Source organism: Bombina bombina, chromosome 3, assembly GCF_027579735.1.
Source record: "Bombina bombina isolate aBomBom1 chromosome 3, aBomBom1.pri, whole genome shotgun sequence".
Taxonomy (NCBI): domain Eukaryota; kingdom Metazoa; phylum Chordata; class Amphibia; order Anura; family Bombinatoridae; genus Bombina; species Bombina bombina.
In genome coordinates, this window is record NC_069501.1 from 573,016,842 (window position 1) to 573,044,029 (window position 27,188).

Sequence of the window (27,188 nt, forward strand, 5' to 3'; positions counted from 1 at the left end):
AGTTTTTATGGATTTTGGGAAGTATATAAAAAGTGGGGACAATGGGGTTTGTAATATTTAGAAAATCAAATTCATTTTTTGTGAGTATTCCTGAGTATAATGCTTTTGTGAGAATGTCTTGTAATTCTTTTGCTTGATTTTTTAAGGGATTTGTTCTCAATTTTTTATATGTTGTTCGATCATTTAAAAGTTTGTATGATTCCTCTAGATAGAAGGATGTGTCCATTAGGACAATTCCTCCGCCCTTGTCAGCTTGTTTGATAGTGATGTCTTTATTATTTTTCAAATCTTTTATTATTTTTAGTTCCCTTTGGGACATGTTCCATTTAATATATTTATTTTGGTCTAGTTTATCTATGTCCTGTTTGACCATTTTTTCAAAAAGTTTAATGTCTTCACTTTTTTCGTTTGTAGGATAGAATGTTGAGGGGGCTTTTAGATTTGTGTGTTTAAATTTTTGTTCGTTGTCTTTTAAGGTTTTGATTTCCAGTGGGTTTTTAATAAAATATCTTTTTAAAGTTAGTTTGCGTATGTATTGATTTATGTTTATGAGGGTTTCAAATTTGTTTAGTTTGCACGAGGGTGCAAAAGACAGACCTTTATTTAGAATTGATTCTTGGAGAGGGTTTAGTTGGTGTTGACTTATATTGAATATTCCAGTATGTTTTATTTCTGTCTTTTTGGAATTTTGTCTAAGTTTTCTTCCCTTTCTTCTACCTCTAATTCTCTTTTGTTTCTTATGATTCTTTTTGGAAGGCTGTAGTGTGTATTGGTTTTTGAAGTTCCTTCCCCCAAAGGGGCCTGTTCTAAAAAAACTTTTTGTTGCTCTGAATTTTGAGGTGCAGGGGACCTAAGATTTTGTTCTAATGGTTGATACCTGTTTCTAGTCTGTATTCTCCAATCTGAGTTGGAGTCATAATTATTGAAATTTCTTGTGTGGTTAGTGTGATATGTGTTTTTGTTTCTGTATGTGTGACGAGCAGATTGGTCATAATTATCATAATTATGTCTATAATTATGTTGATTATCTGGTTTGTTATACCATTCGCGGTTATCCCATCTGTGTTCGTAGTAATCCCTATGGTTTGAGTTATAATTTGAGTTATAATTGTTTCTGTTATAATTTAGATTATGTTGATATTCTCTGTGTGGTTGATTTCTCCTTGGGGTATAACCCCAATTTTCATGTCTATTTCTACTATCAAATATTTCCTCTGTTCTCGGTTTGGTGTGATATTTGTCATCAGGGTAGTTAATATATTGTCTTTTTTGATAGTTTTGCTGTTTATTTAATCTTTCTGTGTTTCCTGTGTCGGATGGAATATGGTCCCTATTTGTGGTTTGATTAGGGATAGTGAGTTTTTTCTGTTTTACATGGTTTGATTTCCCAAACAGATATGATCGATCTGAGGTTTTTACAATAGGAGGGTCGACCATCTCTACTGTATGTTCATTTGTTAGGTCAATTTCTGTGGGGATTTCCGTATCTAAAGTTTCTGAATAATCTTCTAAATCTCTAATGTATTTAGATGATTTTGTGGCTAGAATATTTTCTTTAAAAGTAGAAATGTTATTAAAGATTTCTTTTTGTATGTTTAGAAACTCGGTATTATTTTCATAGATTTTTAAACTGTTTTTTTGTTGGTCTATTTCTTTTTTGGTCTCACTTAATGTAATATTTCTAGATTTAATTATTATTTTCATGAGTGTTTGGGAAGCATTTTCAAGTGTCTCAAACCATTCGTTGGATAAATCATCGTTTAGATAGAATGTGCAATTTTTCTTTAATCTGAGTCCTCTTGGGACCATGTTATTTTCTATATATTTTTCTGTGTATTTAATTTCTATGGTGTTTTTTAGCTCTTTTATCAGGAGTTTTTCCAAGTTATCACATAGTTCCGTTAGATTTTTTGGTTTATTTGAATTAGGGTTAATGTCTTGGTTGTGGTGATCTATAGAGATACCTTGAAGTATTTCTTCTCTTTGTGCAAATATATTCATAGTAGTATTTATGTTAAGAATTTAAATGACAATATAGGGCGTGTTTAGTGTCTATAGCACCGGTATTAATAGGTGTGTGTTACCTCTTAAGGATAATGGTTTACTTATAAATAGTGTTATAAAGTGATAAAAAGCACTTTAATGCGATAAATGGTGTGTCTCAAACTCAAAATGGAAGGATAGAAGTGATTTTGGAGGAACAAGTATAGAGTGAGTGCACCTAGTGTGTGTATATTTAGAGATAAATAATTTTTATCTAAAGAAATAGTTTTTGTAACCTCGCTCTGTACCCTACAATAATTGACAGTTGTTCCTTCAAACGTCTGTCTAATAAATGAAACGTGAATTAACCAAAGTGAGGGGAGCTTATGGTTTGGGTTAAGAAAGTTGTGTCAGAGTGTTTTTCACTATGTGTATTATCACAGTAGAAATGAAAATAAAAGTAATGAAGCTTATATATAGATAGTATTTATTTAAAACACTTAAAACAAGTTAGAATTTTAAGTATAGAGCTCTAATACTTTAAAACATTAAAAACAATATACAATAAATATAAGGACAACATTGGAGAATTATGAACAGTCTTTTTGATTTGTTTTCAATTTGTTCATATAGTCTGATCAATTAATTTAATTGAATTCGTTTTTTGTTTAGAAAGTTTTTTATATGAATGTTTTACTTTTACTCACGTTTTTGTCTTGGATAAAAAACTTTTAAAATGGCCTTATTATATGTCCAGGATAGGCCGTTGAGGAGACAAAAGTAAATAGATGACAGTCTTATGTTTAAGACGCTCTTTATCTTAAAAGGTCAAAAATTGCAACTTATGAAAAGAAAAATTGTAACGTTGTTTCAAATTTTTGCAAGTCTTTTAAGAGGAGAGGCAATTGGTGTTTCTATATTGGATATATCAGGAGAAGTCGATGTGCTTAAGGTTTCTTTGCCAATTTCACTTGTAGATGTGGTGTTTGATATTTGATAAAAGGAAGGACTCGTTGGTCTCCGAGACTTTTTACCCTGTTTTTGGTAGATTTGATGTATAGGGTTTGCAGGAGTCTCTAGGAGGCTTGTAGTGTTTGTTGGTATTTGGGTCTTTGGTTAAAATCGTGATCGTTGGTCTCTGAGACTGTTTACCCTATTAATATGGTGAATTTGATGTTCAGGGTTTGCTGGAGTCTCTAAGAGGCTTGTGGTATTTCTGGATGATATTATCTTGGATCCTGAAATCAGTTTCAGATACAGGTAAACTTACTTTGAGGTTCTGAGGACCGGGACAATTTGATCTGTCCGTAGAGGTTCTTTGTAGTGAATTGCTTCTTTTTTGCGTTTGTCAGCGTTCAAATGTTAGTTATGGTGAATCCGCTTGTAAGTTCAACATCCCACAGTGTGGGCATATAGCATCAATTTGTGACCAATCCTAGCTCCAATTTTTAGAGCATTTTTTTCACATTTATTAGCGTGTATTACAAGATAGACAAGTTGCTAATGATAGGTGTTAAACAGTTTGAAAAACACTCTGACACAACTTTCTTAACCCAAACCATAAGCTCCCCTCACTTTGGTTAATTCACGTGGTATTTTTTTCTACAACAGGTGAAAACTATATATATATATATATATATATATATATATATATATATATATATATATATATATATATATTAATGGCAGAAACAACAACTGGTGATCGAGTACAAAAGACAGGTGAAGTGAGACTTTAAAAGGACAGTCAACACCAGAATTTTTGTTGTTTAAAAAGAAACATAATCCCTTTATTACCCATTCCCCAGTTTTGCATAACCAACACAGTTATAATAATACACGTTTTACCTCTGTAATTATCTTGTATCTAAGCTTCTGCTGACTGCCCCCTTATTTCCGTTCTTTTGACAGACATGCAGTTTAGCCAATCAGTGCTCACTCCTAGGTCATTTTACGTGCATGAGCTCAATGTTATCTATATGAAACATGTGAACTAATGCCCTCTAGTGGTCAAAATGTATTCAGATTAGAGGCAGTCTTCAAGGTCTAAAAAATTAGCATATGAACCTCCTAGTTTTAGCTTTCAACTAAGAATACCAAGAGAACAAAGCAAAATTGGTGATAAAAGTAAATTGGGAAGTTGTTTAAAATTGCATGCCCTATTTAAAACATGAAAGTTTTTTTTTTGGACTTGACTGTCCCTTTAAGAATGAGACTCCTTGATAGCCTAAGGAGCATCAATGAATGAAGCCCGTTGTTTGGGGTAAGGAAGCAGAGAAATGATGTAGTGAAGGAAATTTCGGATGGCATGTGCTGCATCGAGTAACAGATGCTGTCTGATGAATGGAATTAATAATGCTATGTTACATTAAACATTAAACAGTGAAATATGTCTTTTCCTGGAAAGAGAAGATTGATGCGTGATGCAGGGATATGCAGAATATTTTGCACTGCATGATGTTAAAGCTTTTTCAGTAATTCAATGTATTACAGGAGCTGTGGGCACTATATGCTGGAGTCTGTTGGGAATGTAGAACGCTGATGGAAGGAGGAATGCTAAATTTTATGAAAGCAGCAAGAGATTCCGTCTGTTGCAGAGAGAAGAAAATGTTGTGTGATAAAGGAAGTGGAGGATTTTGTTTGGAAGGAAGTGCAAGATTTTTACTTTGTGCCGTGAGCAGGAGATTCTGTGTATAGCTAGCAGTAAAGCTGAGGTATACTGTTAGATTTGTTGCTAAGGGCAGGGAGTGAAAGATGTGCTTTAAAATATAATGGGTGTCACAGAGATGGGGATCTTGTGTGTTGTAGGTAGGGAAGTCAGAAATACGAAGATCCCCAGCACAGTATGGTAAAAAATTTAATCTTTATTAAAGACCCATGTTAAAATAGCAAAGTTTCGGGGTTAACCCCTTAATCATCAGATGGCATGATTAAGGGGTTAACCCCGAAACGTTGCTATTTTAACATGGGTCTTTAATAAAGATTACATTTTTTACCATACTGTGCTGGTGATCTTTCTGGATTATTTTTGGGGAATTGCAGTTAACCCCTTATACAGAGCACAATCAGTAGTGCTGTATCCCCATCTACTTTGGTAGGTGGGGAAGTGTGAATGCACTGAGAGTGTAATTCGTTTGGTAGAACGAATAGTCCTGTGGACAATTTTTTTGGACGATTGAATGTTTATAAGAATGACAACCCACTCAAATTTGGTTATCAAGTGTTATTTCCGGTTTTCGGATGTTACTTTCGAATGTTCATAATTAGATCTAATATCCACATTCAAAATTTTGAATGTAACATTCGATTTAGCAAATACTATTCAGAAGTTCAATAGTTCATGTGGTAGGGAATTTAGTAAATTGATACATAATATATAGAAATATATTAATTCAATTGTTTCTATTGGGAACATGGCATGTTTTGAATATTACATTTAAAGAGAGCATTAGAAATATTATTACAAATACATAGATTCAAATTTTTCAAATTCAAATAATGCATAATTTTAATCGAATTATAAGAAAAATTTGAATTGAACATTATATTTATAGAAAGCATTAGATATACTATTACATTAAGCAAATGTGAGAATGTTATACAAACATTCGAAATTTGAAACAATCAAACAAACGAACAAATGTGTTAAAATGTGTTTCATTTTTTTCAATGTTGCAAACCATTCACCCATCCCTAGTTGTAGGGAGTTAGTATGAGGTAGTAGTGAGAGATGATCTTATGTAGAGATTAGCAAGATATGCTGCGTGGTAGGTAAGCATGGTGTTTGTGTGTGTAGTAATCATATATGTGTGTCTAGTGCGTATACATATTTGTGTGTTTTTTTGTTATGTTTATTATAGAAAGTGTGTGTCTGTGTGTAAGTACTTCTGTGTAAGTATGTACTGTATGTGTGTGTGTGCATGTAAATATGCATGTATGTGTTTGTGTGTGTGTGTCTGCATGTATGTAACTGTGTGTAAGTGTGTATGTGTGTGTGCATGTAAATATATATATATATATATATGTGTGTATAAATATGTATGTATGTGTATGTAAATATGTATGTATGTGTGTGTGAAAGTATGTATGTGTGTGTATTTATGTGTGTATAAGTGTGTGTGTAAGTATGTATGTGTGTATGAGTGTAAATATGTATGTATGTGTGCATGTGTGAAAATATTATGTGTGTGTATGTGTGTGTGTGTGTAAGTATTTATGTGTGTGTATGTTTGTGTAAGAATTTGTGTGTAAATATGTTTGTGTGGTAATGGTTGTATGTATATGTGTGTGTATAAGTGTTTGTATGTAAGTACTTTTGTGTGTGTGTGTGTAAGTATGTATGTGTGGTGTGTGTAAGTTTGTGTGTATGTATGTGTGTGTGTAAGTACTTGTGAGTGTGTGTTTAAAGGGACATAATACTCATGTGCTAAATCACTTGAAAGCATAACTGTAAAAAGCTGACAGGAAAATATCACCTTAGAACTTATATGTTAAAAAGGAAGATATTTTACCTAACAATTTCCTCAGCTCACCAGAGTAAGTGCTGTGTAAAAAAAGTTATACTTTAGCTGCTGTCTGTTATTTTATCTTCAGTGCTCTAAGTCAAACAACAATGTAATGCGTCTCCTTATTTATAAATAATGGACACTGATTATTATCTACAGGATTAGAATGTAGTACAGTACATAGAGAGATATGCTATATGTAATGGAGATTAAAAAATAACAGTACCCATACTCTGCTATGAACTGATCTACATTTTTTTACTTTTATAAATATGTAGCATGATATACTTGAGTGTGTGCTGAATTTAAACTTGATTAAACAAGTGCAGTAATTTTCCAATTAACATGTACTGAATCACTTTGTGTTATTTATCAAAGACTACTGCAGCAGTACATAATCTACCTATGCAGAACACATTTATGCATTTCTCTTAAAAATGATCCGTTATTATCTCTAAACATGTGGGTAAAATGGGGAATCACTCTGGAACTTGTGTTTTAATGGACAGTCTGTAGAACTACTGCTAGATAACTGACTATAAGAAAAGAAGAAAAAGAAAAGAAAGAGGTTTTCTTTAGTTACAGAAATGAGAATTCTATAATATGTCTGAGGTGAGAAAGGTTGTTGGCTCCAGTGAGAATATTTTATATAGTGACATAGATTTAATAAAGTTTTTTTTGTACTACATATATAGTTTTATAGTCCATTGTGTCATGCAATATGTAATGCAGGGGATTTTTATTCACTTTAAATGGCATATATTTTTTATTGCATATAAAGTAGACTATTTACATATACACATTTAGTGGACTATTTATCAAGCTCCGTATGAAGCTTGATGCCTCGTGTTTCTGGCGAGCCTTCTAAAGACTGCTGCTCCATAACCTGTCTGCCTGCTCTTAGTCAGCGGACAGACATTGCCGAAAATCAAACTGATCCAATACGATCGGGTTGATTGACACCTCCTGCTAGCGGCCGATTGGCAGTGAATCTGCAAAAGAACTGCTGGTGCAATTATAAATGCTGAGAGCGTATGCTGTAGGCATTTATCAATTTGTGCAGCAGACATGATCTACAATATCGGATCATGTCCGCCCGCACGGTCTTAAATAGGCCCCTTAGAATGCTAAGTTTTATATATATATATATATATATATATATATATATATATATATATATATATATATATATATGTAGATAGAGAGCACTCTCACTTTCCAAACTTGATGCCAGGGTGCCAGCAGATGAATATGCACAGTAAAGGAAGGCACTCACTGGTCTTTTTCTTCAAAATAACTTTAATAATTGTGACGTTTCGGGGACACACTCTGGCATCTCTGAGGAAGGGGAGTGTATCCCCGAAACGTCACAATTATTAAAGTTATTTTGAAGAAAAAGACCAGTGAGTGCCTTCCTTTACTGTGTATATATATATATATATATATATATATATATATATATATATATATATATATATATATATGTATTATATATGTGTAAGTATATTTGTAGACTTTGCTATGTAAAATGTGTCTCAAGGTGTCATACAATTGGCTCACCTGTGTTCCTGGAAACATTATTATTATTATCGGTTATTTGTAGAGTGTCAACAGATTCCGCAGTGCTAGACATTCTTACAGTTATCAGTGTATTCAAAAATCCCTTGGGGCCAATTTACTAACCCCCTTAAGGCTCGAAGGAAACAGGAATTAAGAAGCACCGGTCTTAAAACCGCTGCTCCTTAACTCGTTCACCTGCTCTGAGGCGGCTGACATCAATCCACCCGATCACATACAATCGGGATGATTGACACCCCCTGCTATTGGCCGTGAATCTGCAGGGGGCGGCATTGCACAAGCAGTTCACCAGAACTGCTTGTGCAATGTTAAATGCTGACAGTGTATGCTGTCGGCATTCAGCTATGTCAGGTGGACATGATCGCTACAGTGGATCATGTCCATCCGACAGTTAGTAAATCGGCCCCTTTATCTCTAAATATAGGATACATTTTCTAAAATAATATAGAATACATACACAGCTATAAGCCATAATACAGTTACCGTTCTATTTTATTCAAAAGGAGAGGACTTAGCATTGCTGGGTACCTCCACTTTAAACTTCATAGTTGATAAAGACCAAGTGAACCTTGTTTTACTTATAGACACTATTGAATGAAGCAATAGATGTAGTGTAATACAGAGAATAGGAGGTGATTACTTGCTGATGGAATGTAGAGTGCTGTTTACTAATGGGAGTGGTGGATTTCTAGAATGTTGTGTTGTTAGTGTGAGTTTTGAGAGTGAAGGATACACTGAGGTACTGAGAAAATGGTTCTTACATGATGCCGTGAGGTATAATGCCTGCTGAGTATGATGTTGTGCAGGTAGTTGGCATCCGGTGTGCTGAATGCAAACTGAATGTTCTATTATATTGCAAGCAACTTGTTTTACATTCTGTCCCTGTGCAATATGACATCATGTTTGATCAACCCTTAGATCTGACCCAGTTGCTCTTATTTGTCAAACAATTATCCAAAGTTAATTTACCTGGCTATAACAAACAGAACACAGCTCACACCCAGATAGGCAAGGAGTATGTACATCCAAATGTCAGGTGACAGCGGATTCAAGAAGGCAAATACGCTGGGACTCGTTCCGTTGGCCTTCCTGTAAAGGATGCTGATTCCCAGTGTCATGAAGGGCTTAGTGAAATCAATGACTTTTTCACGGACATGGGTAATGGTAAGAGGGGCCACTGCCAGGTCAGCTTTCTGAAACAAAGAAAGATACCAGACAACATCATCATATGATAATTGCAAGGAACACAAATATAGGTATCTCACTATTGTTTTTTATAATAAGATACATATCATTTTAGTTTATTATTATTCAAAATAAAAAGCGGATGGTCCCTATAATTATAGGTATCAATAAAGCAATTGAAACTTTCTGTTTAGCATTACTCTTTTTTTTTAGAATAAACATATCTACATACAAAGAATTCACACATTACCATTTCCCCTCATACTCAGATACAATTATAAATAAAGAGACATCATAATATATAAATATCTACACATCGACTTATACATACACACACATCTCCATCTATCTATCTATCCTCATGGAGACACACACAACTCTCTCCCTTTCTGTCTGTGTCTCTATCTACACACACACAATTCCGAGCACACACACACAACAATCTCTATCTCTATCTACAGAAACACACACACAGATACATCTCTCTTTCTCTGTCGCTCTCTCTCTGTCGCTCTCTCTCTGTGTCTCACACACAGACAATCAAACCTCTCTCTTTATCTTTACACATACACACACAAACAGTTCTGTTTCCCTCTTTCTCTATACAAACACACACATATGTGCACCCACTTGCAAGTGTACACACACACACACAAATCTCTCTCTCTCTCTCTCTCTCTCTCTCTCTCTCTCTCTCTCTCTCTCTCTCTCTATTTATATATTTATATATATATATATATATATATATATATATATATATATATATATAATGTGCAGTTGCTTTGCACCTGTGTAATTGTTTTACACATGTGTACTTGTATAAAGGCAGTCTCTCTAATGCAGTTTGTTTTGTGGACCATGGCACAATAAAGGTAATTTTACTTTAAACTGCAAAGGCTGGAGCACCGTTTCTTTTGGAGTTTCATTTGATGTGGATGAGGTGGCTGCCTCCTGGCTCCTGTGCCTAATTGTTTGGTTGCTGCTCCCTACCTTTTGCTTATCTCTCTCTCTCTCTCTCTCTTACTGAATACCCATGTATTTTTCCCTTTTAAATACTAGACTAAGAGAGATTGCTTTTTTGTTTGATGGAAGGAATATTCCATTTTGTACTTCTTATTATTATATATAATGTTCATGTAAAATACATATCTATACCTATTTATCTATAATAATAGATATACAGGTATAGGTATATAAAGATATATATAGGAATATATATTTACAAAAACCCAAAAAAACATTTTCCAGTATGTGAAATATGTAGAGTAAATATAAAGTAAAACACATAAATACACATGTATACACACACACATAAATATATATACTCCATGAGTGGTTCGAAGTGTACAACACTGTCATGAGTAATGTGAGATTCAAAATGACAGTCAATAATCAGGCTATTAACTTCCTTGATTTGACTGTTTTCAAAAATACAAATAATCTTGGCACCACTCTATATCACAAGCAGACTGACCGAAACTCCATATTAAGAGCAGACAGCTGCCACCCTCCAGCCTTATTAAAAGGCATAGTGAAATCACAGTTCATTAGAACCATGCAAAACAATTCTGATGCCACTACTGGAGTCTCCCAGTTGGTGGGAGTGGGTGAGAGATTCCGTAACCGGGGGTACAAAGTGTCGGTTATCCAGGATACCATGACGACAGTTTCTGCATTAACACAAAATGAATTGATCATGCCTACACCCAAGAGGGATACAAGTAATAAATGAATCATGTCCACCACGTTTACTCCAGCAACCAAAAATACAGGCCGTATTTTGCACCAACATTGGCCCATAATGTCCTCTGACCCGAAACTACCATTCACTCAGCATTTACAACCTATGGTAGGTTTCAAGAGGGGCACCAACCTCAAGGATCTTTTAATGAAAACCGACCGAAACAAAGCTATACATCTAGCACCATACGGAATATCAAAGGTTCCTACTGATGTTTGGGTTTCACAACCTGCAACGGTCTAGTAAGCACTAGAACATTCCATCATCCCCATACCAACTGGAGATACACTATCAAGCATTCTATCACGTGTACTACTACACACGTAGTATACCTGCTTTTTTGTCCATGCTCGTGTTTTTATGTGGGTAAAACCTCTGGCACATTACGCGAGCGCATGGCAAACCACCGGCATGCAATAAGAGCTGCATTGAAACATGGAGATTCTGAACAGCACGTCACTGTGCTAACGAAGGCCACGCTGTCTCTTCGATATGTATATATATTTTGATTGATCACATACCTCCATTGGATCGGGGAGAAGATCGAAACAAATCACTCCTTAAGTGTGAAGCCCAGTGGATGTACAGATTGGGCACGATACAGCCTGGAGGGTTGAATACTACGCCAGATTTTAAGAGCCTTGTTTGACCCTGAAGGGTAGTGCTACTTACTTGGGGTATGACTCAGGGGCATTGTGGCTCCATTCAGTTTCAGGCTTTCTTTCTCTCGTGGGGGAGGGACAGCCCGTTACTCATGGCACAATGGAGTGGTAGCATTCTGCTCCCATCTCCTTTTGTGGAAGCCTGGCCCTTTAGGTTCTGTTACCCGTTCTTGCACTAATTACCCATTTCATGGGCATCATTGATCATCTTCATTTCATATACCTCTTTGGTACAGAGGAGTGCTGGATGGACAGTCTACTGTAATCCCGCAGCCTAGTTAGGCTTGACATATGTGGACACACATAGATTGAATTAGCCCTTATGGGGCATTTAAATGTCTCTTATTTAGTACACAGTTGCTGAGTGATCTTTACTATATGTATATTATTATGTCTTTCTAGGTCTGGGTTATATATGAATTTTGCCACACTGACCTATGATGAACAGACACCCTGTCTATATCTAAACATATGTCACTATCGATATCCCTAAACAATTTTCATATTTTTGGATCAGATGCCTAAAAAAATGGCGATCTCAAGATCTGATACCTTCTATCATAACATTTACAAATTTTCAGGCAGTTACTTTCAATTTGTCATAGCGCCATTAGTCAATGCCTTGCAACAATCCCCACAAGTTATTTTAAGTTATTTTTTTTCTCTTGTGTACTTATGACAAACTTGTACCATCAATAGGTATTCACTTTTTTATACACATATTACATTTATATGTTTTTTTCTCTAGGCTGTTGCCTACATTCTAACACCAGGTAGTGTTGTTTACTGAAACCATGACTACTGTTACTATGGCGATCTGTATACACATCCATATAAGATTGGCCAGTTTGTTTCACTATTATGGCGATCTATATACACATACACATAAGATTGGCCAGTTTGTTTCACTACATGATGTGTTTATACACACTGATATTATGTTTATTTTGTTCACAAAATAGATTGTGTATTTGCTTTTGTTGTTGTATTTTGAAACAATTCTGTATTCAGAGCATTATCGCCGAAAACCGGAATTGATGTATCGCAACGTCCGGTTACGGCTTTCACTGTGGAACGCAACTTGCGTTCCACACTTGAAATTTTGCCGCACTTTCAGGAGGGCACTAGGTTTGTGTTTGATGTTTTACACTATAAAAGATTTGATTTATGTCTTATGTATATGCTGATGAAGGGGTTGTGAACCCCAAAAACGTTCCTATATTAAAAGGTTTTTGTGAAAGTCCTGCAAGTGCATCTTTCTCTCTCTCTCTCTCTCTCTCTCTCTCTCTCTCTCTCTCTCTCTCTCTCTCTCTCTCTCTCTCTCTCTCTCTCTATATATATATATATATATATATATATATATATACATTTATATAAAATGTTCATGTAAAATACATATCTATACCTATTCATCTATAATAATAGATATACAGGTATAGGTATATAAAGATATATATCGGAATATATATTTACAAAAAAAAAAAAAAATTCCAGTATGTGAAATATGTAGAGTAAATATAAAGTAAAACACATAAATACACATGTATACACACACATAAATATATATATATATATATATATATATATATATATATATATATATATATATATATGCATACAGACATGTACAGTATATGTATGTATAACCCTTTGCAGTCAAAAACCCTGTCAAATACCATATACCTTTTAACCTTTATAACTTTTTTGATATATAATTTATGTGACTAATTTGTATCAGATTGCGTTTATATGAGTGTAACTGTAATTTTAAATGTATTTATGTTGTGTTTAGTGCAACTTTTTTAGTGTACTATCCTCTTTAGTTGCACTAACCCAACAAACGTAAAATTCGATTGAGATCTCAGACTCATATTTACTATCAACTTGTATTACGAGCGCTCTTACCGTTGCGCGCAAAGAGACAATATCGCTTGTGCGCAACAGTTAGAGGGCCACTTGTAATCTAGCCCTAAGTTTGTCCTGTCTTTTTCCTTGTTTTTATACTACACTATCCTGTTTCCTAGCGTTTTCTATGGATAGATCTTTCAATGTGATTCTTCTTTGCGACCTGCACTTATCCTTACCTTTTTGTCTTCTGGTTTATAAACACTCGCCTTTGCTTTCAGCCTCAACACCTCCCACCTTTTCATTGCTGGCATAACCACTAAGCGAATGATGGAAACCACAAATGACTTCCTCTCTTTAGGGATTTAGTTCTGCAGCTACCTCTGTTTCAGGAAACTGCTTTTTTAGCTACAAATTCCACGTAGACCTACTTTACAGTAGCAGAAGCAAACAAATTGTGCTATTTAAAAAAATAAAAATAAAACAAAACTCGTGCTTCCTTTTTATTACCATTAGTTCTACAAAAGAGCTTTTTAGTACCAGCTTGGAAGATATGAGGTTTTATAAAACTGTTTCATAAACAAACTATGTCACAGTAAAAATAAAAAATAAATAATCTTTATACCTTAATAAAAAAAATATAGGCTTCCTAAGGGTAAAGATACCCATATGCCCAAAAACTGAAATGTAAAATGATGTTAACTTTTTGAAAGCTGGTGTAGTAACAAAGGCTTTAGAGCACCTTTTATTAATTTAAATAGGGGTACCAACAGCATAATGACATCTGAGAATTAATGACCCATGGATAACAAAGGCTGTCATTATCGATTATTGACTGCTGGGAATCCATTACAGTATTACATTCTGTAACAGGATTAAATCATGACAGTGGTTCTGAGGTTAAATGTTCAAGTGGATTTAATTATGTTTTCTGCCCTAATGACCATGGGTTTATCAATTGATTTGAATCTTATGCACCTCTGTCTATGAATTTTGCAGATCAGTCATAGTACAACAATTTTATCTTTAGGTGTAAATCTCTGCTTGCTCTCAAGCTAAAATGGTGGACTTGATAGAGCTTATACTACTCCCAGCAGTGTTGCTTTCTTGACTATTGTGATTGATTTTGGACTATGAGAAATGTACCATAAGAGGAGGCTAAAGCCAGTTATCCTGGTGGAAAAGTATGTTCTTAACATGGCATCTGCCAATGAGATTTAATCTGAGCGTGAGCCTATGCAGTTTAGAGGAATAGGGATTTATTTATTCTCCCAATACACAGATCTAACATAATTTATCTAGATTACTGTAAGATAACTAAACAATGGGTAATCACTATCGTCTGTCTGACAAATGATGAATCCAGTTTATCTCAGTTCTGAATGAATAGACAAAATTCATTTCTGATTCAATTGCAGTGAATCAATCAAGTAATTGAATAATTTCACCATTGTTACTATTTTTGCCTTAAATGTAACTGATGTTTGTCTAGAGCAGACTCTATTTTAGACTTCTCAGATCTAAGCCAATTTTAGTTGGCTTAGCCTAAAGGGTTGGGGTCCACCCAGTTACCGCACTTTTGTAGAATTGGAAGAGGTACTGTAAGATGCTTTCCTTCCTTTTAAAGGCTTTTGAATGCACAATTTTAATATGTTGATTATATTAATTTTACCATTGCATTTCCTGTTTAAGGAGGAACCTTTCACTTATATTTACTTACATTTCTTAGCAACTCCTGTCCAATTCTCGCTTGTATGAATTACATTTGTTTTTTGGTCTCTGCACCTTCTCATTCTTTTGCTGACTTGTTACTGATCTATGTAGCGAATTTAAATAGACACTTGAGAAAGCAATTAAACTTTCATGAGTCAGTTAAATCATGCAATTTTAAGCAGCTTTCCAATGAACTTCTATTATCTAATTTGCATGGTTCTCTTGGTATTTTTTCTTAAAGCATACCTAGGTAGGCTCAGGTGCAGTAATCTACTAACTGCTGATTGGTGCTTGTATACCTCTTGTCATTGTCTCATCCAGTGTGGGACCAGATTACAAGAGGCACGCTATTGGATTTTTTTTGCTTGTGCTAACTATGCTCAAACTAAGCTTTTAGCTAACTTCAGGACTTTGGACATTGTGACCGTGTTAACTTCTTCTCCCCAGAGACTTAATTAGAGCGTAACATTTTATTAACATTTACATGAAATATTTTTATTTATTTTTTTAACAGAAAGTGTATTTATGAGTGTAATAGTTTGTTTTAATATAATTGTGTTGTGTTTGATGAAACTTTTTTTAACCCTACACTTTATTCTTGGTTGTCACGTGGGCTAACCTGATGAGAGCAAATTTTGTTTGAGCTGGGTGCAACTGTTTACTTTCAACTTGTCAAATGCGTGTAAGTTAGTGTAGTTGAGATATTGCTTTTTAACTAAAGAGTGTTACTAATCTAGCCTGTGTTCAGCTAGCTCATAGTAATGCCTTGATGCTCCTTTAACAAAGGATATCAAGAGTATGAAGCAAAAAAGTTGTTTAAAATGACTTAATCCATCTGAAATATTAAAGAAAATGTGTGTCCCTTTAATTTAAAGCAGAGAACAAAAAAAATGGTATTGCATTTTGATCTGCATCTTTTGGGAAGGTACAGTTTGTTTGTGCTTGGTACTAGTGTTCCCTCTAAGGTCAGTTTTCTGAGTGGCCCAGCAGTGAAACGGTTAATTAGAGAAATTAGCAAACATTATAAAATGCAGACTGCAAGATGTGGTTCCCTTATTAACTGTTTCACTGCTGGACCACTCAAAAAACTAGGGTTAGAGAGAACACTAGTTGGGACTATGGTATCCCAATACGGGCAGTAAAGCAGGGAATGGACCTAGTCCTTACAGTCCTGAAAATAAACAAGAGAATATACTCTAATGCAAGAGAATGCATCATGAGAATACAGGTGAAATATAAAAAATATAAGGACATGTACTTTATTTAAAACCACAGACAGAGATAAATATTTTTTATATAAAGCTATATGTGGCTGATACTTTAAGATTTTGGAATTTGGAAGAGAAACACATCACTTTAAAATGTGGCAAAAGCCCACTAGAAATTAACAGATAATACATATTTTACTAACTTGTCAATCTTAGAAGTATTACAGTTCTATTTCATATTTTAGATATATAAATGACAGAGCATTAGATCCAGCAGTAGTGATATCGCCTTTGAAGCAGATGATTCCTCTTGCGTAACTAAGTGTCAGCTCTCCTGTGACCTTGAGAAACTAATCTTACATTTCTCTGCTTGCAAAACACGATGGTAATCTCTGTCAAATGCCTTAAAATAGTAAAATTATCTTGAATGTCTGTTTTTATCTCACATCTAATCCAGTTGTACAGTACAGTTTTTGGTATTAGTTGTTATTTTATATCATAGAGCTGAGGTTACTGTTCACAGTGCAGAATGAATAAATACAGGGAACCAGATGCATATTCATTACATTTTATTATGATTTTTTCCTTCAGTTGATATTGAGGGGCATATTTATCAAGCTCAGTATGGCTCTATAGACCGCTGCTCCATAACCTGTCCGCCTGTTCTAAGGCGGTGGACAGACACCGCCAAAAATCAACCCAATAGAATACGATCAGGTTGATTGGCACCCCCTGCTAGCGGACGATGGCCGTGAATCTGCAGGGGATTCATTGCACTAGCAGTTCACAAGAACTGCTGGTACAATGATAAATGCCGAGAGCGAATGCTGTCGGCATTTATCAATGTGCAGCAGACATGATCCGCAATATCAGATCATGTCCGCTCGCACTATTATAATTAGGCCCCTGAATTTCCCCAGAAATGGAATGTACAAATTCTTAACAGTCTAAGACACTGGGCTAAATTAATGGACGCTCATTAAGCTTCTAAGGGACTTTGTTGTTAAGGATCATGTTTGTAATTAATTGAGGAACCTTTCACCTACTCACCAATAGCCAACCACAAGTGGGCATTCCTGCCATTAATAAACATAGCCTAGATTACAATTGGAGTGTAAAAATGGTAGCTTCCATATTAAAAGTTCAATTCCAGCGCTCAACCCTAAAAGGATAGATTTAAATTATTTTCCTCACTGAATGCAGCTGAGACAACAATTCTTGTTAGAATAATTGAGCTGCTAAATAGCCCAAGAAGGGGAATGCTTAAAATCTAGACTGTTATGGTTCCTTGAGGTTTTGGATTAAGAAACATTGCCCTAGATGTCCAGAACTTCCCCCATAATAAATCTCCTTATTATCCAAAGGACCCCACACATGAATCCACTTGCTAATAACCCCCAACAACTAGGGTCCCCTTTAACTACTAAATAATCCAAAAAATAATAACAATTTAATAAAGTAAAAAAAAGAAAAAAAATCTGGCCTCTCCACACTAACATCAGCACTGTCCCTTCATCCAACAAGAAGAGTGGAGAAGATGTTTTGACAGTAAACCCTCCCACCAACTGTGCTTCTTGGGGCAAGAGATTGAAAATAGAAGACACTTTTGGGGCAGAAATTTGGGGGTTTGAATATTTTATTATTTTTATTTTGGCGATGGTTTTGCTTATATTTTTATACGTTTTTTTTTTTTGTTTTTTTTAAAGGGGACTTTTAGGTGATGAGGTAACCTTGGGCATTATGAGGGCATTTTTCTGTATGGTAGATACATAGGTAGTACCCATAATTGTTTGGGGAAGTACCTAAGTGGTGAGTTATGTACAAAAGGTCCCCTAGGCTGTTGGGGTGGTACTGCTGTAGGTCAGTTAGGGCCAGGGAAGGCTAGTGGGGCCAGGTTACCTTGTGATTATTCAGGTGGAGTCAGGTTGTATTGGTATATTTCCAGTTGGACAGTTAGCGTTACTGGATTGGAGAGTTATACTGGTGCCTATATAGTATAAACACCCTGGTTATCAAAGGTAGAGGTCTAAAGATTGTTCTTTGATTGTAAACAGCATTATGGTGTTTCTCTTATTTAGTGGCACACATATAGTGTGCTGTCCCTAAACAATAGCGTGGTTCAGTCACTAAAATGGAGCCACTATGAAATTTTTTTGTGGTCTCATGTTTTTCATAGCAATTAAATCTCAATGACAAGCATAGTATGTTTCCTAAGTTTGTAAATATAAATGAATACTTTTGGTTCTAAAATATATGTATGATAGCTGCACTTTAAATACTATTTTAACAGGGTTTTCAAGTTAGAAGACTGGTGAGGTTTGTTCAGTGCTGAGTGACTGTGAATTAAGTAAGGCTGTGGAATTTATGCTTAACCAAGTAAAGGGGATTATACCAGTCAGTAGGAGATGAAATAGTGAAATTTGGGAAGACTAGCAGATTTCCTAGAAGGTAATGAATAATTTACCAAATGTATTTTTTAGCTGAGGTTTAAATCTGGATTGTGAAAAAAGATGCAGAATCAATATGTATGTTGGAAGACATAACAGAAATTATTTTTTTGTTTCAAGAGAGAAGCATTGTTATAAAGTACATCAGATGCAGCCCCAGAGCAAGTAGGTGGGCTTCAGAGCTTTGTATATGGAATGATAAAATATTGTTTATATTCTAAATATGAGAACTTTATATACAGAAAGTTCAATAAGTGAACCACAAAATGCATTCAAAGCCATGGGCATCCAGATACGGAAGAAAATGCCACCCCAAGTATAAATACCTACTTTTTATAATAAATATATAAATACTCACTTTTTATAATAAAAATAATGTGCAAAACATTTGTTTACCAGCAAGATTTTTGCTTCACATGTTGCCACTATATTATACTACTATACTATATTACTTTATTTGGGGACTTATTTTTATGTCTTCTCCCCAAGAAACATTATTGTGGACGCTCATGTGTGAGTCAGACCACATATAAATTCCAACTAACTACTTAATCTAAACATATGAAAAGTATACATTTTATGATGTGCTAGTTCAATATCTGACTGAAAACACTATTATCACATGACCTTTATAGTAATGTCCATCTTTAAACAAAATGGTTGCTCGATACTTTTTATTTTATTTTATCTGCCGATGTTTTACCTATAACATAACGTTCAAAATTGTTAACGTGAGAAAACATTTTTTTTTTCTTTCATTATTCGAATATACAATTTTAATTTAAACAGCTTTCCAATTTACTTCAATTATCAAATTTGCTTAATTCCCTTAGTATCTTTTGTTGAAAGAGTAGCAATGTACTACTGGGAATTAGATGAACACATCAGGTGACACATGACAAGAGGCATATATGGGCAGCCACCAGTCAGCAGCTAGCTCCCACTAATGCATTGCTGCCGCTTAGCCTACGTAGCTTTGACTTTTAACAAAGGATACAAAGAGAACAAAGCAAATGAGATAATAGAGGTACATTAGAAAGTTGTTTGAAATGGCATGCTCTATCTGAATTATGAAACAAAATGTTTGGGTTTCAAGCCCCTTTAAAGTTAATCAACCACAAATATTTGGGCACGGCTACAAGTAGCACTTAGGAATGACGCATTTTGCTGTTTTTTTGTTAAAGTGAGAATTTAAACCATTACATAAAATGATTTGTTATTCTTTTTTTTTAATATTTGATAATAAAAACTGTGCTTAAATCCTTGAGTATTTCAACACTATATGCTACTGTAAAGGGTCTAAGTAGGTTAAAGGGACAGTCAAGTCCAAAAAAAACTTTCATGTTTCAAATAGGGCATGTAATTTTAAACAACTTCCAATTTACTTTTATCACCAATTTTGCTTTATTCTCTTTGTATTTTTAGTTGAAAGCTAAACCTAGGAAGGCTCATATGATAATTTCTAAGCCCTTGAAAGCCGCCTCTAATCACATGCTTTTGTATTTGCTTTTCACAACAGGGGAGAGCTAGTTCCTGTAAGCCATATAGAGAACATTGTGAGCACGCCTGTGAATTGTGGCAGACACTGCACTAATTGGCTTAAATGAAAGTCAATAGATAATAAATAAAATGTCATGTGATCAGGGGGCTGTCAGAAGATGCTTAGATACAAGGTAATCACAGAGGTAAAAAGAATATTAATATAACCGTTGTGGTTTTGCAAAACTGGGGAATGGGTAATAAAAGGATTATCTATCTTTTAAAACAACAAAAATTCTGGTGTTGACTGTCCCTTAAAGTGGAATTAAAACAAGATTTTTTTTTTAATGGAATCCATTGAAACTATTTTGTTTTCAGAGATGTATATGCCTTAATAGTTTAGGATGTTTCAGATCTGATATATGACTATATAAAAAATAAACATTTTTAACGACACTTGAAGCTATAAAATACATTACTTTTTCTGCAGCAGTTTTTGCAAAAATATCTGTCATTTTATCCCTGCTTGTTTATAATGCAGTAGCACAAATATACAATTTGCTCCACAATTTTCCCCCTTCATCATGCAAGGTTGGATTCCGTCTTACCTAGAATTTTATTCACGTTATTTATACTTAAGCCATAGACAACAACATCATAAAGCAATAAAGATCTGCTAAAAGTAAACTTTTGCATCCCTTGATTTACATTAGGAGGTATTTTTTAGCTTAAGAGTCATATAAATATGCTTATGTTATTTCAAGGATGTATAATCATTTAGCAGAATTAAGTTCATGTCAGTCTATGAAAATGTTCCAAAACCTATAGTCTAATAAAATATATACAGGTTTAAAATAAAAAGTATTTAAATAAAACTTATAAATAGGATTATACCTTCCTGAACGTAAGTTCACTAATGTAGACTCAAGCACTGTTAAATGCACTGTTGTGAATGTATTTGGACTTTGAGCTCACAAAGGCGCATTCCCTTTAAAAACCCGGTCAAGAAGGTGCAATCTCTTATTGCAATGGAGTGGTTTCCCACTTTACATTTTCAGTACTGTTAAAAATCAGTATAAGAAGCTATAATACTTATAAGTGAAACAGTGTCTTTTTAATTAATACATGTCAATATTGTAAAAAAGCAATATTTCTAAAATATTTAAAGTGAGAATATAATGAGCAATTATGTCCAGTATGTCCATCATACCTACATTCAATTGGCCTATAGATTGTTTAGCAGTGGTGAGGAAAGAAACAGATTGCAATAGGTTCTTTTTGAACTCACGATTGCACAATCCCATTTTAAAGCCCAGTTATGAAGAAGGCAGTACTAATAGTAACAACCACAACAGTGTGAGTGTGAATTAGTAACAAACATTAAAAGAAAGATTGCCCTTTTGAGGTTCCGATCTCACTTGTACTGCAGATCCGCTTAGCTGTACAGGATATCACATACTCAATACATATACATAGTAAATGTATATAAACCTGTACATATGTGAATGGGTACCCTGGTTAATGCTGAAGGACTATAAAATAGTGATGCATAGAGCTGTAATGAATTGATACCATGTATGCTACAACACCTCTAAAATATGTCCTGTGGCCATTTCAGAGTGTCTTGCACATGTGCAACATAACAGAATGTTTCCAAATAGTGTTGGAATGCTTTCAAAGAAGTGCAAAGTGTTTTATGTTTAAATCTTTTTTATTGGTTGCAAAGAATAAAAACAAAACTTACAGGAACCTACGGCGTCAGAACTAGCCGCATATTACAACAATATTAATAACAACTTGGTACAAAGGCTATAACATTTCAGTGAGTGGTACCTCACCATAAAAGGTGTATTAGAGAGGTTCCAATCCCCCTCAGCTTCTTCAATTTGTAAACATCATGAGGTCAAACATGGCATTTCCTGAGGGTGGGTAAAATTTCAAGTAATTAAAGGAGGGAGAGAAAGGGAAAGTACAAAGGAGGGAAAACGAGAGAACAAAGGAGGTTGTAAGCGCTATCGGTGGCCTTATACTTAGGAGAAAGTGGGTCAGCTGTCCCTAATAGTTCAAGTGTGTTCAACTAGCTGCCAAGGGTCTAAGGATGAGTAGTTGTCGGTAGGGTTGGGTGATTAAAGCCATTTCTATAGTTCCAGTAAAACCAGATCTCATCATTCGAGTTTTTAGTATCTAGGGACCACGCTGCTAGGTCATACATGTTATATGTATGTTGGATTTTGTTTTTAATCTCTTGCCATGACAGTGTCCCCACCTTCCAATATCTAGCTATACAAGTTCTCACTATTGTACATAATATTCTAATGAAAGTGTTTATTGGTTTATTGAGGTGGGGTATGCGTTCGTGGATTAAAGCTTGAGCTATGTTAATCTGCACCTGTTCATCTAGTAGGTAACTGACTAAATCAGTTAATGATTGCCATATGGTTTGGACCCCAGGGCAGTCCCAGAACATGTGTCGGTATGTGCCAACTTCTCTGCATCCCCTATAGCATAGTCTAGAACTGGTATGTGTCATATGTGTCGTTCTAAGGGGTGTAAGGTACCATCTGAATATCGTCTTCAGGGCATTTTCCCTAAGGTCAGCGCTCAGTAAGCCCTTAGTGGCTGTCGCTAGGGTCAAATGCCATTGTTCTGGTTCTAATCTAATGTTTAGGTCTGCTTCCCATCTCTGCATGAGAGGTGTCTTAGTTGTGGTCTTTAATTTTTGTATATCGAGGTAAATGTTAGAGATGGAGTATTTTGGCCTACTTGTGTTATTACATATGTGCTCTAGAGTAGATCTTCCTTTGGTTCGGGTTGGTTGTATATAAGTGTGTATTGCTGAAGATATTTGGAGGTATAGGTACCAGTGCACGGGGTCTGGGGTTAGTTTATCCTTTAATTGGGCGTAAGTCATCACTTTGTTCTGTAGTAGGAAGTCAGATACCCGGTACAATCCTTTGTTTTCCCATTTATTAATAGTTCTCTGCAAGTCTTTGTGAAGGAGGTATCTAATGGGCCTCAAAGTTGAGTCTAACGGGCACATCTCTCTTTTGTGTGCTAATTCTGACCATATCGCTTGGGTGGTCTCAGTTGTGGGTGGTTGATGTTGTTTGGTTTCGCGTGTGTTGTCTCTATGTGTCCATAGTATAGCATCAGTTCTGTCCCCCCCCCCTCATATCTGATTCTAGCTGTGTCCATAGGGCTTCCTCTCTGGCCCTAAGTATTAATGTATCTTGGGCCAATCTAGCTGCCTTGTAGTACTCCACTAAGTTCGGAACCCCCAAGCCTCCAAGGCTTCTATGGTTTGTCATGATTCTCCCCGCTATTCTGACAATTTTTTTACCTCGGATAAATGACAAAATCTCTGATTGAAGTTTCTCTAAGTCAGGGTATAGGATACGTATGGGGAGAGCTCTAAAAAGATAGAGCAGACGGGGCAGCACTGTCATCTTCACTGCCGCTATTTTCCCCATCCAGGAGAAGTTATGCTTCTTCCAAGTCTGCAGGTCTTTTCTGATGTTTTTGTACAGAGGAATATAGTTAGCTTTGTATAGTTGTTGGCTGTGTCCCGTTATTCCCACCCCTAAGTATTTCATGGGGCCCTTAGATTCTTTTAGATCGAAGTTTATTTGGATTAATTTCATTGTGTGTGGGGGGAGTGCTATTGGTAACATTTCGCATTTATCTGTGTTGATGCGGTAGCCAGAGATTAATGAGAACTCTCTTATTGTTTCAAATAGATTGGGTAGTGAATGCATAGGTCTGGTCAGAGTGAGCAGAATGTCGTCTGCGAAAAGACTGATTTTGTATTCCGTCTTGCCCACTTTGACTCCTTCTATGTCGGGGTTCACCCTTATCTGGGCTGCAAGGGGCTCGATACACAATGCGAATAGCAAGGGGGACAAGGGGCATCCCTGCCTGGTCCCATTTAAGATTGGGAATAATTTAGATCTATAGCCATTGGAGGAAACCTGGGCCGTTGGGTTAGTGTATATAGTGTTGATGGCGTCCATAAAGGGGCCCTCAAAGTTCATGTGTGTCAAGGTTGTGTTCATGTACCCCCAATCTACCCTATCGAACGCCTTCTCCGCGTCCAATGCGAGAAGCAGAGAAGGCGTTTTTGTGTCACATAGGTGATGAACCGTGTCTACAATGCGTCTGACGTTGTCTGGGGCCTCCCTGTCTCTAATGAATCCTACCTGGTCTTTGTGTATCAGTTTGAGCAATATGTTTGCTAACCTGTTTGCTAGGATCTTAGTAAAAAATTTTATGTCCTGGTTAATCAGGGAAATTGGGCGATAGCTAGAGCATTTTTTTGGGTCTTTGCCTGGTTTGGGTATAACTATAATTTTGGCTTGTAGCAGTTCAGCTGGGATAGGGTACCCTTGCATTATGTGGTTGCAGAATTTGGTCAGGTGTGGTATAAGTTCTTTTCTAAACAACTTATTGTATTCCCCTGGGAAACCATCTGGTCCCGCGGCTTTCCCTGATTTTAGAGCTTTGATCGCTAATACGACCTCTACTGTCGAAATGGGCTCATTCAGCGTCTTTTTGTCGTCGTCTGTTAGTTTAGTTAGTGAGGGGGTCGCTAAAAATCTCTGCGTGAGGTTCTCTGTCTGTGGACTTTGTGTTACTTTTTTACCATCATAAAGCTGTGCATAGAAGTCACCAAAGGCGTCAACTATTTCTTGGGGATGGGACGTGGTTGTGCCGTCTGGTTTCTCTATGATTGGGATATTAGCTGTTTTATATTTTTCTCTGATTTTATGGGCTAAGAATTTGTCTGGCTTGTTGGCGTAAATAAAGTATTGTGATTTTAGTTTCATTATAGCTCTGTTGGCCTGGGAGTTTAGTAATGTAGCCAATGAGTTTCTTTTGTGTTGCAGGGTGTTCAGTATGGTGGGGCTCCCCGTTAGTTTGTGTTGTCTCTCCAAGTGTGCTATGTCCTCATGTGTTTGCAGCAAGTCACGTCTTGTCTTTCTATTATATACAGTTTTTTCTTTTATGAGGGTGCCCCTTAACACTGATTTATGTGCTGCCCATACATACGTCGGATTGTTAGTGGAATCTGTGTTAATGTCCCAGAATTCAGTTAAGTGTTGCAAGGTAGAGGAGTGAACAAGAGGGTTTTTGTGTAAGTTTGGGTCGTAAGTCCAGGATCTAGATCTATTTGGGTCAACCATACTCGTCATCTTAAGTACCACCACTGAGTGGTCTGACCATACACATGGACAGATGTTGGAAGAGTTAAGTATCGGTTGCATGATTTGGCTTGTAAGGATATAGTCTAGTCGAGAGTATGTGTTGTGTGCTGCCGAATAGAAAGTCGTGTCTCTGGTGTTACCATTTAAGGTGTTCCAGGAGTCTATCAGTGAATGTGAATTGAGTGAACTCTGAATGTTCCGTATGATGCTGTCTCGTCTTAACAATTTGTTCGTAATTGTCTTTGGTCTCTGTGTGTCTTGTGATAAGATAGGAATGTTGAAATCGCCTGCCATAATAATTCTGACTTGTGACCACTGAGTGATGAGTTGCGATATGCTCGCGAAAAAAATATGTTGTTGTTCATTGGGCGCATAGACATTGCACAGGACTACATCTACATTATCTAGCTGTCCCTTTAAGATTAAATATCTACCTTCAGTGTCTGCTGTGGTGGATTCGTGTATGTAGTTGACTGAGGAGTGGATGAGGATCGAAACTCCCCTCTTCTTTGATTTGGTTGTCGCATGGAAATGAGTGGGGTAATTTTTGGTCCAGTAGTAAGGAAGTTGAGGTTTTACAAAATGTGTTTCCTGAAGAAACAGTATTTTGGCTTTTAGCAAAGTGTATTGTTTAAAGGCTAATCTTCTCTTAGTGTCAGTGTTAAGGCCCCGTACATTATGTGTGGCTATAATCAAGTCACCCTCCATTTAATTGTTGTTTGTGGGTAGTTAGCTTACCTGGTCCGCATGAGACCCCTCTAGGTTTCTTACTCTCCAGTATTGTAGACCCTGCCAGGAAGGGTGTCATATCTACTCTCCTGGTGAACCTAAATTGTAAAGACCTCTCTTTTTCTGGGAACAGACAGAAGTATAAACAGCTGCAATGCAGCACCGTTGGGCTATGGGCCCACCAGTTTGGATTTGGGTCTCTCGTTTCTGCAGGAAAGAATAGGGGGAAGGATAGGAAAAGAACAAAAGGAACAGGGAAAAACATGTTAAGAAAACGTTTAAAGTGCAATAACAGTAAGTCTTAATTAACTGGGGGTGTCGGTTCAGCTTCACCGAGTTGAATATTAGTAAGGTAGCAATGGGACCCCTGTCACTGGGGTAATGTTTGTGAGCAAAGTCTCATTCCTGGTTGTCCAACAGCTCCGTATCAACAGGGCCACCCACTCCAGAAAAAGTAAGCCAGTTTCTCTTTATGCTTGTGTGTTCACATAGTGAGTTTGGTGGAAAAGGTGTCTTTTTAGGAACTCACATTGCTCTGGTTATCACCATGTGAATTGGTGGTATCTGTGGTAAAGAGAGGCCTGTGGGGTCTTTATAACCCTTAATAAGTCCCAAAGAGGAATTTTCAAGTTTTTTGTTTCTTCCTGGTCGATCTTGTCCATTGAGCTTTCAAAATCTGATCCGCTGGTTTGGTTAATCGTTGTAGGGGAGCAGGAGATGTTAATTTTGGGGTTTCTAGGTCAAGGATTTGACAGACTTCCGGAATGTCTGATGGGTCCCTGAGAGTGATTGTTCTGGAGTCTTTGGTTATATACAGGGCAAAGGGGAAGCCCCACTTGTATAATATTTGGTGTTTTCTGAGCAGCTGTGTTAACGGTCGGAGGGCACCTCTCCGTTGAAGAGTTCTGACAC

At 36.1% G+C, this 27,188-nt stretch overlaps 1 protein-coding gene across 1 annotated transcript in view; it reads right to left on the reverse strand.

Annotated features, from left to right (window-relative positions):
* GRIK3 (glutamate ionotropic receptor kainate type subunit 3) overlaps positions 1–27,188 on the reverse strand; it is a 934,988-nt gene that overhangs the window by 138,547 nt on the left and 769,253 nt on the right. The window contains exon 11 of the mRNA XM_053707131.1: positions 9,036–9,259. Coding sequence (XP_053563106.1) covers positions 9,036–9,259 — 224 coding nt within the window. The remainder of the gene's footprint in view (positions 1–9,035; positions 9,260–27,188) is intronic.